The sequence below is a fragment of the Chamaea fasciata genome, unplaced genomic scaffold, assembly GCF_029207755.1.
Source record: "Chamaea fasciata isolate MVZ Bird 193981 ecotype frontalis unplaced genomic scaffold, bChaFas1.0.hap1 SCAF_7, whole genome shotgun sequence".
In the NCBI taxonomy this organism is placed as follows: Eukaryota; Metazoa; Chordata; class Aves; order Passeriformes; family Sylviidae; genus Chamaea; species Chamaea fasciata.
This window is the reverse complement of record NW_027094092.1, coordinates 5,536,881-5,554,261: the sequence shown is the minus strand read 5'-3', so window position 1 is coordinate 5,554,261 and position 17,381 is coordinate 5,536,881. Positions and strand designations below refer to the sequence as shown.

The 17,381-nt window shown below is 40.8% G+C and overlaps 1 protein-coding gene across 5 annotated transcripts in view; it reads right to left on the bottom strand.

The window, feature by feature from the left end:
- Positions 1-892: 892 nt before the first annotated feature.
- The window catches only part of BDNF (brain derived neurotrophic factor), a 42,777-nt gene continuing 26,288 nt past the window's right edge, over positions 893-17,381 (bottom strand). For all 5 annotated transcript variants that reach the window (XM_066187281.1, XM_066187283.1, XM_066187284.1 and 2 more), the window contains one exon: positions 893-5,092. In XM_066187281.1, the coding sequence (XP_066043378.1) occupies positions 4,331-5,092 (762 nt within the window). In that variant the 3' untranslated portion in view covers positions 893-4,330. The remainder of the gene's footprint in view (positions 5,093-17,381) is intronic.

The window sequence follows — 17,381 nt, the reverse complement described above, 5'->3', positions numbered from 1 at the left end:
TGTGAATTTCATTCTCTAGGCACCGATGTCATATAATCCACATATATTTAATAATCTAAAGCAACTTCTCTCTCTTACCTCAGGAAGGAGGCAAGGTCCAAGCAGAGCCAGCTCCTGCAGCCAAGGGCAGGCATATGGCGTGGTGAAAATGCAGCTCCATCCATCCACATCGCAAAGACTTAAGCATCCATTACAACTTCTGTTAGCTCATGTTAAGATGACAATAAAGAAAGCAATATGCATGCAGTGAGTTAAATATAAATGACAATTGGCAGAAGCATAATTTCCTCAGTTTTGGTGAGATATTGCTGGTATTGGACTCTTGAAAAATCTGCAGCAATATTTTTTTGGTTTTTTTGGTAAGAGTTTGGGGTTGTGCTCCTCCCTCACCTCCCTCCTAAAGTTATATGGAAGTTTTCTACTCATCATGAGGATTTATTGATTATTATATCTCTATGGGATAATTAAATATACAGACTTAGCAGTTATACTAGAGAATATTATTTTAGAAATGCTAACAAGATGTTAAATCCAAGGAATTCCACTCCTAGTACTCTGTAGGGTCATAAATCAGTGCAGGGGATGAAAATATAAATTACACCATTTAAAAATCAGGTACATGACTATAGCTGTTGAGTTTATGTCTCACTTATCCCTTAGCTACTAAGGGCAGAAACTCCCACCCCCTTATATCCATTATGCTCTTTATACTTGAGTAAAACCATATATATGTCATTCATGGGCTTTTAGTTCATGAGGACTTTTGTGCTAGAATTAAATGGAAATACATCATTCTGCAAGTATCCCCAACTTTTATGTGAAGTAAAAAGTAAATTCTTGCTATCCCTCCCCTCCCGATGCTAACTGTCCAGCTATGAAACAGGGGGCTATCTGCCCTCCAAGTGAGATTTTATTGCTAAAATAGAGTAAAAATTGGTTTAAAACAAAGAACACACATATTTATAGTAAAACTCAAGTTTGTTTTACAATTAGAGAAAAGTCACATGGTCCCCCAAAAAACCCCGTTTATATATATATATATATATGTATTCCGAAAATATATTTAAAAACATAAAAAACTCTTGTTAAACATATATTATGTTAATCAGTACACTTAAATATAGCTTAATTATATTTACAATATGACGCAGTTGCTTTTAAATTTTAATGCCAATTTCAGTATTTTCCCAAAAAACCATAAAATTATATAAATACAATAAATATTTATGTTACACAAGATGAATAATAGAGAACAAGGCCACAGACATGAACTTACAGTTGCAAGAGTCTTTAACACAGTACTAGGCCTGCTGACATGCATGATATACTTCTGTCACAAACAGACCACAGCAAGAGTTTAATTAAGTGATATGAAGGAAAACCAACATTCCCCTCTCCGTCTCTGTGTTAACTAAAACTGTCCAGCCTTGTCCCCACGGGTGTATAAGGTCAGGCATGGGAGAGCCATGGGACTGCAGGTTAATTGCCTGTTTAACCTTACATTGCTAAGCATAGAGTTGGCATGTTATGGGGAATATCACTCCGGGTGTAGTTACTAGACACAGTTCTCTCGGTTCCCAGCTCCATCCCTTAGTCCCCCCCCGCTACATGGGCTGTCCTTTACCCCTCTGAACTTACCATGTTCTAATTCTGCCACACCTGCACCACCTTTACTGGGCCAGGTGAGGATTTATAAGTGAAGGATATAGCTATAGTTAACTCTGGGAAGTAAGAAACTTTATTTCTAGCATGATTTATGCATTAACACTTCTCTTTTGGAAATTCAGTTTCTTTGAACTAGTAGTTATTTTATTCCTGTATCTGAATTAGACTACTGTCAGATCCTAGCTATATTTTTTTTTTTTTAAATCTAGATGAGTGATTTGTTTGTTTTTCACACATCAGCATCATCCTTTCCTTAAAAGCAACCAACCCTTGTTTTGAGAGAAGCTGACATTACACCAGTTCTCTGCTGCAGATTAGAAGTATTGCTGAGAATAACTCCAGAGTGATGCTGGGTTAATTAAATCCAAATTACAATACACATACAGGTACTAGGCCCAGGGGAATGAAATGATCTAGTGGAAGGTGTACTTGCCCATAATATAAATGATCTTTAAGGTCCCTTCCAACACAAAAAAATCTTTGATTCTATGATTTAATTTGCATGAAGACCATTTCAGATGAAGTTTTGAGAATTTAATAAAGTTTTGAGTCATTTTTTTTTTTTTTTTCTCTGTGGTAAATCCCTGTCAGCAATTGATGGGGAAGGCTGAAGTCTGGGGTTCAGGTGGGTCACACAGCCCTCTTTTCTCACTCACAGTCCACTGTGCACATGGCTGATGCAACTGGCACTTGGACAGCCAGTTATCCTCAGGAACGGGCTGCCCTTCTACCTGAAGTAGAAGAAATCACTGATGTGAAAGTGTCTGTTAGCTTCCGGCATGGGTTTCTACCAGTGATGACGTAAAGTCAGGGTTAAATATGCTCTTCAAAGAGCATTACTGGGGCCAACATATTTCCATAAGCTTTGCCCAGTCAAAGCTTTAATAAACACAGATTCTACAGCTTTCAGAAACAGATTATATTTTGCCGTATTTTCCTACTTGTCCAGCTATTTTTTTTTAATCTACAGGAATTACAAATATAGCATCAGCCTTCAGTCAGCTTACTAACAAGCTATTTTTGTTCTCAGCCCACTGTAGCCAGTGCAACTGCTATGCACAGCTCTCAGCCTTACAACCCACCTTTTCAGCAATACTTTTGTCAGGATAGGGGGTAATGCAGAGCTAAACATGTCTCTCAGAACCTAAGCAAGTTAGGCCAACTCCTCCAGCACTTGCTCTTCATTTACCTCAAGAGTGGATTTTTAGTGCCAATATTTGTTTCACGAAATAAGCCTGACAGCAGAGGTAGAGCCACACAAACATAATGCTAATTGCTTTCTACTAGAAGCAGCGCTCCTTTCTGTCTCATTCCCAAGCTAGTTGCCAGGGCTCCTTCAGGCAGAGGTGCCACCAGAGTCTGCCCAGCAGCTTTGCAGGCCTGGTGCTGCTGGCATGCTTTGGGAGGGGAAGGGCATCCATGGCCAAGCTCTTGCTCTCTAACATAATGCACAGGACCACATTCAGTAATGACTGCAATTGGGATAGCCTCAGTCAACCCAAATCACTGTTATTTGTTCCCAAACTGGCTGAGCTATAAAGTCCCACAACCAATCTGATTTCAGATCCATCATCACCTTTTCTAGACCCTTTTTCTAGTGACACTCTCACCGTGCTTCACCAAGACATTTAATACAAGCACAGTCTTTTATTATATGAAAATAATGTCTCTGAACACTATAGAATATTTTCTATATGACAAGCTCCAGTTCTATGGTAAGTGAAATACTTAAAGATCACAACCAACGTCCCTCCAGAGGGAGAAAAGGGGGTAAAAATTTCTCAAACACAAGCAAACATGGTATAAGCAAATGCATGGCTCAAAAGACTGAAAATTGAAAAAGAAAAACAAAAAAAAACAACCCAACAACAACAAACCACCCCCCCCCAACAACCAAAAAAGCATGTTGCCATACAGTTAAATAAGTGTTGTCTTTAAGCCTGAAGTTCAACAATGTGAAGTGGAACATCACCATTCTTTTTCAGTTGCCTCTTTTTATTATTTTTTGTCAGTAGTTGGACTGCTATTGCAAACACCTTCACAACATACAAAAACCAAATTTTTTTTCTAATCCAGAATAAAGTAATGATTTTTTTCTTCTTCAATCTGATGGGAGTTCAAAAGTAAAAGAGAAACAGTAAAACTATGACAACAGCACCTTGACATTGTTTTAATTTCAACGCTATCAGAAGTTAGAAGCAGTAAACATATATACTAACAGACTAAAGATACTTACTGTCTAAAATGTAAACAGAATGTTTTGGTTCAATTTATTTTTCTGAAAGAGGACAGTTTATCATTAATTCACAATTGAAGCAGCATGCAATTTTATTCTTTTTTTTTAAAAATTTTTTATATTTTCAATTCTTGGCAACGGCGACAAACCACAATGTTATGAAGGAATGTAATGCAGACTTTTTTGTTTGCTTGATTTTTTTTTTTTGGTTTTTTTTTTGTTTGTTTGTTTAAACTTGTGCGCAAATGACTATTGTTCCCCTTCAGATCATGGATATGTTCAATAAATAGATTGTGTAACCACTGTACTGTATAAACTTCAGTCATACATGCAGTCCATAAAATTATTTTTTACCGAATAATTTACCCTGTTATGTATATATACAAATAGATAATTTTGTCTCAATATAATCTATACAACATGAATCCACTATCTTCCCCTTTTAATGGTTAATGTACATACACAAGAAGTGTCTATCCTTATAAAGCGCCAGCCAACTCTCTTTTTATTATCCATGGTGAGAGCTCTCACGTAAGACTGGGTAGTTCGGCACTGAGAGTTCCAGTGCCTCTTGTCTATGCCCCTGCAGCCCTCCTTTGTGTACCCCTTAGGGTTGCATTTGGTCTCGTAGAAGTATTGCTTCAGCTGGCCTTTGGGTACTGGAACTTTTTCCAGGACTGTGACAGTTGCCCCAGACATGTCCACTGCAGTCTTTTTCTCTGCTGCTGTCACCCACTCACTCGTGCTGTCACACACGCTCAGTTCCCCACGGCGAGCTGGATCAGAGTGGCGCCGGACTCTCATGGACATGTTTGCAGCATCTAAGTAGTTTTTGTACTCCTCGAGCAGAAAGAGCAGCGGGGGTTCCAAAGGCACTTGACTGCTTAGCATGACTCGGGATGTATACAAGTCTGCATCCTTATTTCCCTCACTGGGCTGGATGTCCTGGTCCTCATCTAGAAGCTCCTCTATGACATGTTCAAAAGTATCTGCCAACGACGTCAGTCCTCTTGAACCAGCACTGGGCCCGTTTATGCTCTCAAGAGTCCCGTGGGTCCGAAGACCTGGGTAAGCCAAGCTGCCTTGTCCTCTTAGACTAGCTTCTTTCATTGGGGCAGCTTTCATGCAAGTGAAGTATGAGATAACCATAGTAAAGAAAAGGATGGTCATCACTCTTCTCACTTGGTGGAACTGTTAAAACCAAGAAAAATGAATTAACTTACGAGGTTTGGAGTAATAAAATTCACCCAAGTTGTCACAACACTGTGCACTGTCTACAGAGATGTTCTGCATGCAGTTGCAACTCATTGCCAGTAACAAAGCATACTCTTGTAAAAGAGTGTTCTTTAATTTAGAGTTTCAGAAAAAGCGTATGCTGTAGCACAGGCAACATTGATCCCAGCAATTTGGTTCTTACATGCTAAAATCTCTCTATAACAAGTATTAGCTTAGATACTGATACGCAGACTCCTTATTTATTGACCAATTACACCTATTTCAAGTAACTGCAAAAGCAGAACTGCTGTTTAGCAATGCAACATTTCAGCAATAAAATACAGCTTCGCAGCTGTGAAAGGCAAGAATTTCCATTTCAAGTGCAAATGTAAATACTTGATTTTGAGGATCTCTCTATGGCAGAAAAAAGTTCATCCTTCTGCCCACAAAAAAAACCCCAAACAACCAAAACAACAACCGAGCAGCACCAGGATAAACTACATTTGATTTGTGTTTTGAAAGTAATCTTCAAGACACAGGAAGAAGCCATACAATTCTGAGGTCTCAGCAGGTCAATTTCTCACCTAAATGTAGAAGGTATTTACACATAAATTTAGAACAAGAAAATGGCCTGGAACAGTACACTAAACCTGAGCTGGACAGATAGCTTGCATCATATGAACAGCATGGAATGGGTGTGCTGGATTACAGAACTGGTAAAAGCTATACTGAAGTGACAGTAGCAGAACCACAGTTCTGTACTTTTCCAGGCCCACACTACCTGTCCTCAGGTGGGCAAAGCCTTTATTGACACCTAGTTAGAGCCCAGAGGCCATCATGAAACCCAGCATAACCAGCCCTACTGCCACACTGAAACACAGCAGTTTGCCTCTTTCTGTCATATTCTTCCCCAAAATCTAGCACATGTTAAGGGTTGTGCTTTGATGTTTATGTGTATGCTCACCTCTGTCCTCACTGAGAGAAGAGGGGTAACACCAGAAAGGAGTGCTAGTAATGAAACTCCTCACCAGGCTTGGAATCAGCACAACTCACTCCTATCAGGACTCCTAACTGCTTGGAGCTGGTATGAACTCCTTCCCAAGTCCTTTGTTAAGTCTCCTCTAAGGGTAGAAATTGTTTCTTCTTCAAGTGCAGAGTAGATACTTTAAGTCCTGTTACAAGAACCACCCCGAATCCTGCACTGACAGAGAGCTATGCCTTCTGTCTGATCCCAAGCACTACTACAACATCTATCATATCCAGTTGTTATTTTTTTACCTTCTGATCGCTCTTCTCACCAGCTCTGCTTGCTAGAAAGCAATGGCATTGTTCACATTTTCAAAAAAGCAGCTAATGCATGTTTCAGAGCTTTTGAAGTTCATTTGGAAGTAGCTCATACTTGGCAACACTCATTGGAGTAAATTCTATTCCTGTTTGCCAACAGGGTGCTATGTAAAAAGACTTACTTTATCTCCAGCAAATATGCTGTGGGAAATTAGTACTCTTATGACTTAACATGGAAAGGCAATTTATCATAAAACATATTAATAAAATGAAATGTTGCACTAGAAAGGCAATGCCCAAAACATAGGTCTTAAAGTACTTAATGAAGGCCGGATGGGAAGTGTTCAGGTTTCTGTCCATACCCCCCTCATCTCCAGGCCCCCACTAAACAAGATTTTGGCCAAGAAGCCTTACTAACCCAGCACAACCCTTCCTTCATCCCTCCGTCTCTTTTTCTGTTTAATAGTGTTGTTGTGGCATAGATGTATTAGAATTAAACAAACCTGACATCTGTGACTCACGGGAACGTAGTGTTTGTTCTAACCATGCAGAACATTAATATTTTGTACCTTTTTTCATGGTGGGATTTTTAAAACATTCTACAGGGAGTGGTCAGATTTTTTCCTCAAAGAGGAGGAAAAGAGGAATTACAGAGGTGACTAACAAAAGAAGGAAAAAGATTGCTAGTCTTCCTTTATCCAGTGAGAGACAAGTCTTGAAAATGGGTGGCTCAGCTAACATACAAATGCAGAGCCAGTGGAACGAAAAGATAATATTTATACACTCTCTCTTCAGAGAATTGTTTAATATAAAACCTAAACCGAAAAGAACCCCAAACACTCACATCATACTTTGTGGCCACCAGAGCAATGAACAGAAAACAGATCTTCTGGCTGCTAACCAAGTTCCTGTTATTTTTATCGAAGTAGTGCCCACTGGTCCCGGCCAGTTCTTGACTCTGTAGGACACAGTCTCTCTGCGCACATAGGCCCCCCAAGGGGCCTTCCAGAGCAAAAGAGGGCACAAGAAGCAACAAGGCAAGCACAGAACAGGGAGAAGTTTGCACCCATCAGGTAAGCACATCAGCTGGAGTTGATCAGTTGCTTTTCAAGTTAGATAGGAGAAGTTAGATAGGAGAACAAAGGAGAGGAGAATCCCTGGACCAGGCCACATCGTTCGCTACTATCACTGGGCTGTTTATCTCGCACAGCTGTGGAAAGAGAATAGCAACTTCACCCACATGGATGCTTTTCTTAAAAGGAAGACAATGGAGGACAGCGGTGCTGATTGACTTTGATAAGCCCTCAGCTGGTTGGTCACCAGATCTAACAGTACTTTATTGTATCACATTAAAATTTCCTTAATCAATTAGGCCTTCCATTTAGCAAGAAAACTGCTGTCAAGTTTGATCAATTTACATCCCATCCGATGACACAACCACCACTGTTATCTGGGATGGCAAGAAATTGTGTACAACTGGACTCTGAAAACCAGCAATTTTTAGACAGGCATTACCCACATAACATACTGATGATACACAACAAAACATATCTGCTTAAAAGCCAATCCTCTTCCTCCCATGTAAAACTGTAGAAAAGCATGTCAAAGTAAGCTTTAGCAGCACGGATACAGGGAACATTGCCAGCAAGCAACCACAAATCAAACATCTACTACTCTGCAAATGAGTCCTAGACTAAGCTGAACTCCAGGAGCAGGATGTAAAAAGATTCTTCTCTCTATCTTGCCAGTGACTTGAGCACTATACCGAGTCCTTATCTTTGACAGCAAAATTATACCAAGTGATTTAATACAAGGGTGTAATATATTATTACCTGGGAAATATCTTCATTTTAGAGACCACAGCAATTTGTATTAGCAATTGCTAAAAGTCAGCCTAGTTTAGCATGCTTTGGCAGAATAAGATATTTCATTTCATGGGTAGAATCACACAACCTTTCAGCTATTGTTGAATTGACACATGAATGCATGCGTGTTGGTTTTACCTTGCTTAATTTTTTGTTGAGGAGGGAGGATGCCAGCCATGGAAGGGATTTTTTCTTTTGTGTGGGAAGCTGCTAGAAGCTTCTTCCATGCCTGGCAAAGCCAGTCACGGGCTGGCCCTGAAAACAGACATGCTGCTAAGCCAACTGAAGTAGTTGGTAACTGTGGACTCGTTATTTTCTGAGCTTGAGAAGAGCTAGCTCTTCCCAAGGGAAACTTTTCAACAGTTTTCTTTTTCCCTGAACAATCTTGTGTTAGCAATATTTCTTTCCCATAACAACAGGTGTTGTCTGCTATTTCTGTTACTGAACCAATGGGAGAGGTGTCAGCCTTATGGACCAATAACGTGCCTTGTAGCACAGCATGTTATAAAAGGGCTGAATGAATTGTAAATAAAGCCTTCTGAGTTCTATTGCCTTATGGCTGGAGTCATGCATCTTTATTTCGTGTCCTATTGCGACAATCAACCTTTCAGCGCTGTGGAACTCCATAAAAACTGTTTCAATTGATAGAGCCTGAGAACAAACAAACCTACAGACACCAATTCTCTCCTCCCGAGTCAGAGAAAAGGTAAAGGTGAAGATACTAAAGTCGGTGAAAGGAGGAAGGGGAAGGAGGAGGTGCTCCAAGTGTCAGAGCTGAGATTCTTCTCCAAGCTGTGGTGAGGACTATAAGTTTCCCTGTAATTCATGAAGTACCTGGGGGGCTGCAGGGGTCAACTTGCACCCTGTGAGGAAAGGTGTTCACGCTGGAGCGTATGGATGCTGAAAAGCTGTAATCTGGTGGGAAACTCAGAGAGAAAGAAGGTAGAGAAAGAGAACCCTTGCTTCCAAACTAGAACAATTCATCCCTAAAAAAAGCTACACCCCATGAACTAAAACAGCCCACACCATGTAGTTCAGGAAGACTATTTTGCCAGTGGAAGGGATTCACGTTACAGCAGGTCAGGTGGGACTGCTACTCGTGAAAATTAGAAACATGTTGGAAAAGTTCAGAGAACTGCCTCCCATGGGAAGGACCCCACTACGTAACAGAAGAGACTCCTCTCCCTAAGCAAACTGAAGAAAGATTTTTAGAAGTGATAAACTGACTAAATCCCCCATATTTTGTCTCCCTGCACTGTTGGTGGGAAGGAAAGAAGGGCTTGGGGGAAGAAAGGTGTTGTAAAGGTTTATTTTTGTTCTCATTATACTCTTTCAATTCTGTTAATCATTTTTTTTTAATACCTTTTAAGTTTTGAACCTATTTTGCCCTTAAAGTGTTTCTTCCCAATCCTCACCTCAACTCATGAGCCCCTTTGGGTTTTCTTTCCCCTCCTCTGCTCAACTATAGCAGAGGAGAATGGATGAAGAGTTTTTTTTGTGGGTGCCTGGCATTTAGCATCAAACACAACAGCACGGTTCATCTCTTTCTTAATGAGGCAGGACTAATATCCCAATGTAGCACCAATAAGGTCATTGGAAATACTTTGGATGGTAGTTTCCAGTCCTTTTCCTCTCTGTTCCCCAACCACCAAACCTTCATTATATCGCAAAGATTAAAGATGCTGCCTTTCCCGTTATAATAGGTGTCTTGTAAACCCCAAACATTAACATATTGTGTACATCCTTCTGATTATGAGCCAGTCAGTGTGCCACCCTGTGTGGAAGGGGAGCTGAGCTGGGAACATGGGAGAAAGCTATTTTCCTATTTTCCCAGGCTGCTACTACCAAGCAAGATATTGATCCTTTCTGTGCTGGGCATATCCACCACTATGAGGCTGTGCACGGAGATGACCCAGCATTTCTGTGTACATCCATGCCTGAGGCTATGCTGGTAGACTGAGCAACTATCTCCCATGGAGGCTCACCAGTACTGAGTTTTTCTTAACTGGAGCAACCTGGCTGATAATGCATGTTCTGAGGGCATCCATACAGCTGAATGCCAGACAAAGAGTGTAGCCACGACTACCTGTAGTAAGATGTGCTCCCAGAAACATACAATAAAAAAATCACTGATGTTACAACACCAGTCTGTACTCCTACAGTACACTCATTTGCCCTCCCTTATCAGGTGTAGGAGGTTCAGGTCTCTACTCCACACCTTCTAGGAACAAGTAAAGGCTGCAACCCTTTTGCACTCCTGTTCAGGCACATCTCTGAGCATAACAGATTGAAGATCTCTCTAGGAGAAGAAGTCTTGGTCCAATTGTTATCCCATACTCTGTACACCCACTAACTTGCACAACATAGATACACACTAGCCTCCCTGGGAGCAAGCCTCTGACTACTCCCTCAGGACATGAGACACGTCTCTCAGAAATCACATTTGAGACAAGCTTCGTGAACACCAGCCATTCTCATGGCCACAGAAACGTCCTTTCTGCTTTCATGCAGCACAGGGAAGCTGAAGAAATGAAAAGAGGTCACCCACCAGACTGGACCTCAGGAAGATGTGACCTACTTCATATTCCAATAAAGTCCACACAATTACAGCTAGAGTAAGGACAGGTAATTGTGGCAGTCTTCTCCACTAATGGGAAGCAGGCTCATTAAATGAAGGTCATGTCAATTATCTACAGCTACTTTACATATGAAGACAATTACCTTGCCGTACTATTTATTTCAGTATTTGTATTTAATGAAGATTCACCAGTTAATTATTTCATTGTTTTAATTATTTTAAGAAGAAATCCAGTAGTTTGACAGGTTATATTTCCAGTAGAGAGACCAAGACCTAAGAAATAGCTGCGAACATGTACTTGCTTTTCTGCATCCCGATATCTGCCATGTGAGTTGAAATAACTTTCAGTAGTGAATAGATTCATGCTTTAATCTCCAGAAAGGAGTGTGTGGAGGAAGATAAAATTAGCAGCAAGTGACATTCATTTTGTGCCTTGCCATTTTCTAAGATCTTTACACAAAAGTTCAATTTACTAAATCCTACTGAATGCCACAGGCATGAGTTTCTGCTTTATGCATCATTACCAGAGTGTGTGAACAGATATCAAAATGGGATGCATGTCAGCACATGATTTGCAAAGACTAAATGTACTGAGAACAAATAGTATTAACATTTATCACATGCATAACTGGATGTCTGACACACTCTACTTATGCTTGAGGCTATTTATGCAGCAAACTATATAATTACATTTCATTACTGCAAATAAAGCACCCACCCCCCAATACATACACACGCACACCCATATCCAATTTGTATTCTTGTAAGTTGGTGCTTCGCGTCAGGAAGAATAAACCTATTTTATTTTTATTCTCATGTTGGTTTTTCCCTGAGGTAATGAAATCTACTTAGTCTTATTGCCAGAGATAGCAGAGACTATGAAGTATTTTGAAGTCCAAGATAAACAGCAAGCACATTTACAAGTAGTGTTAACTTTAACTACAACTTTTAGCATGAGAAATTTTCTTTTATCTTATGTTGCTAAATACTGTCTGTAGTACAGCTTCTGAGAGCAAAGAAACTCCAGCAATGTCTATATTGGCTCTGAAAAAACATGCATCTGTCCAAAGCACTACAAGGCAATTTTTGTGGGGTTCCAAGGTTTTATTGGACTCTCTCCTCCGTACATACAGAAATCACAGCTTCTGACAACCAGAGGTGAGAAAGAACCCAAAGAAAATAATGGCAAAATAATAATGCCATGACATCACAGTCCTGATCTTTCACAGAGCCATGTTTCAGAGTTTCCCACAAACTTTGCTTGTATCTTTCTAGACACTTAAACAGCTCGCTTCAAAGCTCTGAGTGGGAATTCAGTTGCTTTAATAAGTGCAGAGCAGATTCATTGCAAACACACTTAATTACACTTGAATTGGCTAAGTGCAGGACTACAAGGTGTTCCCAGCAGGATCTCTGTTGGACAGATCTCAGACCCAGTCTGCCCATACCAGTAAACAGGAAGGATGAGTTCTGACAGTATGTACAAGAGAAGAAATAGCAGACCAGATTCACAGATGGTATCATAGGTTTTCAGAGAGACAACATCTTTAGAATAGATGTGCACTTTTTTTTATACTTTGATAATGGGAACTGATTATTGAGCCAGCGACACACCTACTGCCTTTCCAGCTGTTGGTACAGCATACCACACTCGGGGCATTCAAGCTGCACAGGAAGTTGTGATTCCAACTGTACACAAAGAAACTCAGCTCCCAAAGGAGCCTGTGTACGTGCCACCATTCGTACCAAACACATCACGTTTTACCACAACATTTTTTGCCAAAATTTCATGTTGAAATCCCAAGGTATGCCCTCCCATATGAAATCCCAGTGAAGGTCCCCCACAAATAAAAGCACTACCAACAGGTTTATTTCTGCTTTTCAGAGTATAATGGGTAGAGTAACATGCCACACTTCTATTACTATGTCATAAATACTGTACAGTAGGGATGATACTTCTAGGACCAAAACTTGTGCATCAGCAAATTCCAATTTCAAAACTGACTTCAGAAAATTGCATTTATCTCTTTAGAGTATACGCCAAGGTATGTTCATGCCATTACTGTGGTCATTCAGAAGTAACATTAAAGCAATCTCTGTGAAAGGAAGGTTCACCTATAGAACAGGGTACATACTCCCTCCCCAACATGAAACCCATCCATTAAGTAATTACTCCATGCCAAGATACTATCTGGTTCCTCCACGGGGGCAGATAATTACAGTTCTCTGAAATCATTTGCTTCAATAGCCACTAGAGCTTTATAAAATGCTAATTCAACCTGTATGCAAAAGAACATTAAGGAAGAACCTCAGACCTTTGAGCAGCATCTGTAGTTTGTCTTCTGTTTCACTACAGTTCTCTGGTAAGAAACACTGCACTGAATTAACACAGGACTAAGCTATTCTGCCAAGTACACACATGAAGCTCACACAGAAGTCAAGGATAATTGGCACCCAAAAGCAGGAACACAACAGATCCTGCTGCGTGCAATCTAGCATCAGCTGGATCCCTTGAACAGTGACGTGTCCAGCAGCCCTGGAACAACACAGATGCTCCTGCACCAGCCGAGGCTGGATCTCACAGAGTGCCTATAGACTATTGAACAGCATGTAAAGCATCCCACACAAGCACCAGTTCTGCTGCAAGTGGCAGCTTCCTAGGACCTACAGAATATTATGCACCCAACAGGAATGAAAGTGAAGATTTGCCATGGAAAAGAAATGGTTAAAAAGCATAATCATCTGTCCTAGGATGACTTTATGATGCTTATGGATTATGATCCCAATCGTTTGTTCTGTTTGTGCTGTATATTGAGTTCTGTGCCTTTAAGGCTGGTTCTGAGAGCGAAGCAGGGAGAAGGAGAAGCACTGAGTTTGTTTTGAGAAAACTGCCCGACTCCTACACATTCCTCTCCTGGACTGTGTTCGTCTGAAGCACAGACCGGCAGCAGGACAGAGATCTCTTTTGCTTTTTAATTAGTCTTGGCTAGCTGAAGCAGAGAAGCTCCCTGGACAGTTTTTTTCCTTTTTCTTGGGACTGTTTAAACCTGCTCTGGACTGAAAAACCCAGAGGAACACCAAGAGCTGGCACCGTTGGCCCAAGGGCCTGAACCTCGGCATTTTGTCAGCACCAGAGGAACTGATAAGAGACTGAGCGAGCCCAGCTTCAATTCACAGCAAGGACTTTCTGAATTTGCTATCCCATTTCAGAACAATGGGAAGGTTTTATTGTTTCATATTATTCATTCTTTAATGCTTGTGGGCACTTTGCTTGTTAAATAAATATTTCTTTCCACTTTTCTCCAAGGAAGTTCTTTCCCGGACCAGTTGGGCGAGGAGCCGTTTGGGTTTGCTCCCCAGAGGGACCCTCTTCGGGGGTTTTCTCCCAAATTTGCCCTAAACTAGGACATCATCAGATGGTGCAGTTACCTGTGGTTTGGGCAGGGAGTGCTTTCACTAGGGTGAGGGGAGGAGAGCAAAGGCTACATGTGCTTGTTGCAAGACTCTAACCTTTGCCGAGACCCTGCCTGTGTGTGGCATTGCTGTAAGTGAATACCTTACTTTTGGCCACAGCCAGTATGCAGCTGATCAGTGCATTGTGATGTGCATGAACCAGAAAGCAGAACTGCTTGTTGTGAGAGCTCTGGCAGGTATTAACAGTACTCCTGCATTTGCTAGTACTGTTCCAGTCATCTTTTGGCTCTCTGCCCTTGTGTGTGGCTTTTTCTTGACATGTGCTCAGTCCAGCTGTCAGCACAGCATCTCCATGGAAATAATTTCCGTAAGCAGGGCAAGGAATAAAAGCTTACACAGAGGTACCAGAGCAGTTTCTGCGAGTATTCAAGTCAAAAGTTACATGAGAGCAGAACCAGAGCAGAAGCAGAAATCTGTAGGTTTGCAAAGTCACCTCAATCAATGTTAACAGAATAATGAGGACTTGTGCAACGATATAGGGATATGCTCATTGGGAATCTAATCCACCTCACTGGACAGCCAGCCCTGCAAGTATCTTGCTGTGACAACAGCTTTATCTTTGGAGATAACACTATTGGAAAATTATGTCAGTATGTTAACATAACTGTATTGAAAACACTTTGGCAAGAAGTGCTCTTTCACCAATGATATTTTACAATGACAATGTAGCTTACCACACATTTCAAAGCATTATAGTTTTCAGCTTTGTTTTGTCCTCCACCTTCTAAGTGGTTTCATTTGGAAACAAGACTTTTGCACTCGCTGTGGCTGGTACTCTATCCCTAATCTATTTTAAAAAGCGGGGGGCCAACTTCAACCAGATTCAACAGAGGGATACACAGGATCACGTTGTATAACCAGCATGGCAGCACCTGAGACAGGCCCAAATAAACTCTTCTTCTCCTCCATCCTTAGGCAAAATCCAGTGTATAGGCTTATGGACTTACAGCACTGTATTTTTCCTTTCATTTCACAAGCTCCACAGAGGGAAAGGGTTTGGAATCACTAGAAGGGGTGAGGAGGTACATCTGGCAAAGATGCAAGGGTTTGAAAACAAGCTTCATTAGTTGTACTGCTCCAGGTATACACATTTAATGGAACACATAGAAAAAAAAGGGCCCTCTTACAGGAAAAATTAATTTATCCAACTCCTGCCTTATCCCAATTGTATAATGCTGTAATTTCTTTCACCAAGGAGTGTTACACTGTGATTTCTATGAATTACATGCACATTGGGACCTTTCCTTCCCTAATTAAAAATGAAGTTACATGGTTCCTGACTTTTCACACTTGCCACTAGATGTAACAGATTGTGGCATCATGGGGAATTATTTCCAAAAAATTATTGAAGTTCCTTGAAGCAGTAAGTTCCACTGGACCTAATTCTGGTGGACACAGTCCCTGCCTGGTATAAACCCACAGTGTTCCATTCACAGATTTGTATCCGCTGCAAAGGTGACCCAGTATTTATGTGGTCAGAAAATCAGATGGGGTCACAACCTAAATTATAGCTAATAGCTGTCTCAGAACAAAATGTGACAGGTTTCAGCAAAGTAGCTTCCTCAGGACTCCTGAGGGATACATGCATGTTTGGTAATACAGTTTAAAGAGAAAGGAAAAAACCTTTCTAGGTATGCAGGCTAGCTCTTCTAGTTCCCTCACTGATATAAGCACATAAATAGCCTAGACATGTCTATAAAGAGAAGTATGCAAAATCCAGCCCAACACCACCTAATGTTCCTCACTTGGGTGTCCTGTTTCATGCACAACCCCCCACTGAAGAAAGTGGCTTTGCTGCCAGCAAAGCACTGTTCTCACTGTAAGAGCCCTTAAGCTCCAAAGGGTAGGTTTGTATATGAGATTTCAGTCATTAAATAAACACGTCTCTTGAAAAACTTCAATACCTGTCCCTTCATGTAAGCAGATCCCACTATGCTGCAGGGAAGGACAGCTTCTCTTCTAATAGCTGGGGGTGGGGGAGGAAAGAGAAAGTTAAAGCAAGAAACATTAAATTACTCAAGTAGTCTTGGAAATAGCTAAGTATTCTCCCTCTCCCAAAAATCTCTGTAACATAATAGGCCAGCTATAGAAGTCACCATCCTATTCAAAATCAAACGCAAAAGTGTCATACCACAGATTATTACTAGTTATAGAGAGGAAAAGAGGTTGCAAAAGCTAAGAAATCTGGTACTTAAGCTGTTTTGACTCTCCAATTGTACAACATTTTTTGGAGAACATGCTATCAAAGCCTTCAAAGTGCTTTGCAAACATTGAACCACAACATACTTAGGTGATAAGGAACCGCATCAGAAACTGTGTTTTCCCTCTGGGTAGCCTAAAGTCCACAAGTATTTTAAACATTTTATCCCAGATTGCACAGCAAGTCACTGCTGAACCAGAGGAGAACAAGGGTGTTCTTGCTCAAAATCCCTCAGTTCAGCCACTACACAAAGCTGCCTTTACCATGTGTACCATACACATATTTTGCTAATCTCTCCACAGCAATTTATATGCCTAAACACCGAAAGATGCTCATTAAAACCTTAGGGGTATTACTTTGAATATATATGCTAGCTCACTTCCATCTGTGTCATTATTAGTTCCTGACTGTAGGTTAACTATAGGGCATGTTGTCATGAGCCTAAGGTGGGGTGGTAGAAACTCCTGCTATTGCCACATGGCTTTTTGTTTCTTCTTTAATTATTCAGGTTTTAGTCTCGTGCTTCCAATTTGTGGCCTCAACCACTACATAACAAAGAGCAACATGGAAAACAAAACTAGTGTTAAAATACAAATATTCTTCACAATTAAAGCCTCTAAGTTTGATTTGAAATGCAACACAAGTTCCTGTCTGATCCAGACCAGAGACTGCTTTTACCTGCAGCAAACTTGCTATGAAATTTGGGAAAGACCTATTCCCATAAAGAAGTACTATTGCACAAGCAGGGCATTTACCAGCCCTATAAACACAAACCAGGCAGCTTCCCGGGTACCAAGGGTCATCCTTAATTTGGGTAAAGTGGAGAAGAGCAAGGCTATGCCCACTTGTAATGTGGGTAGCAGC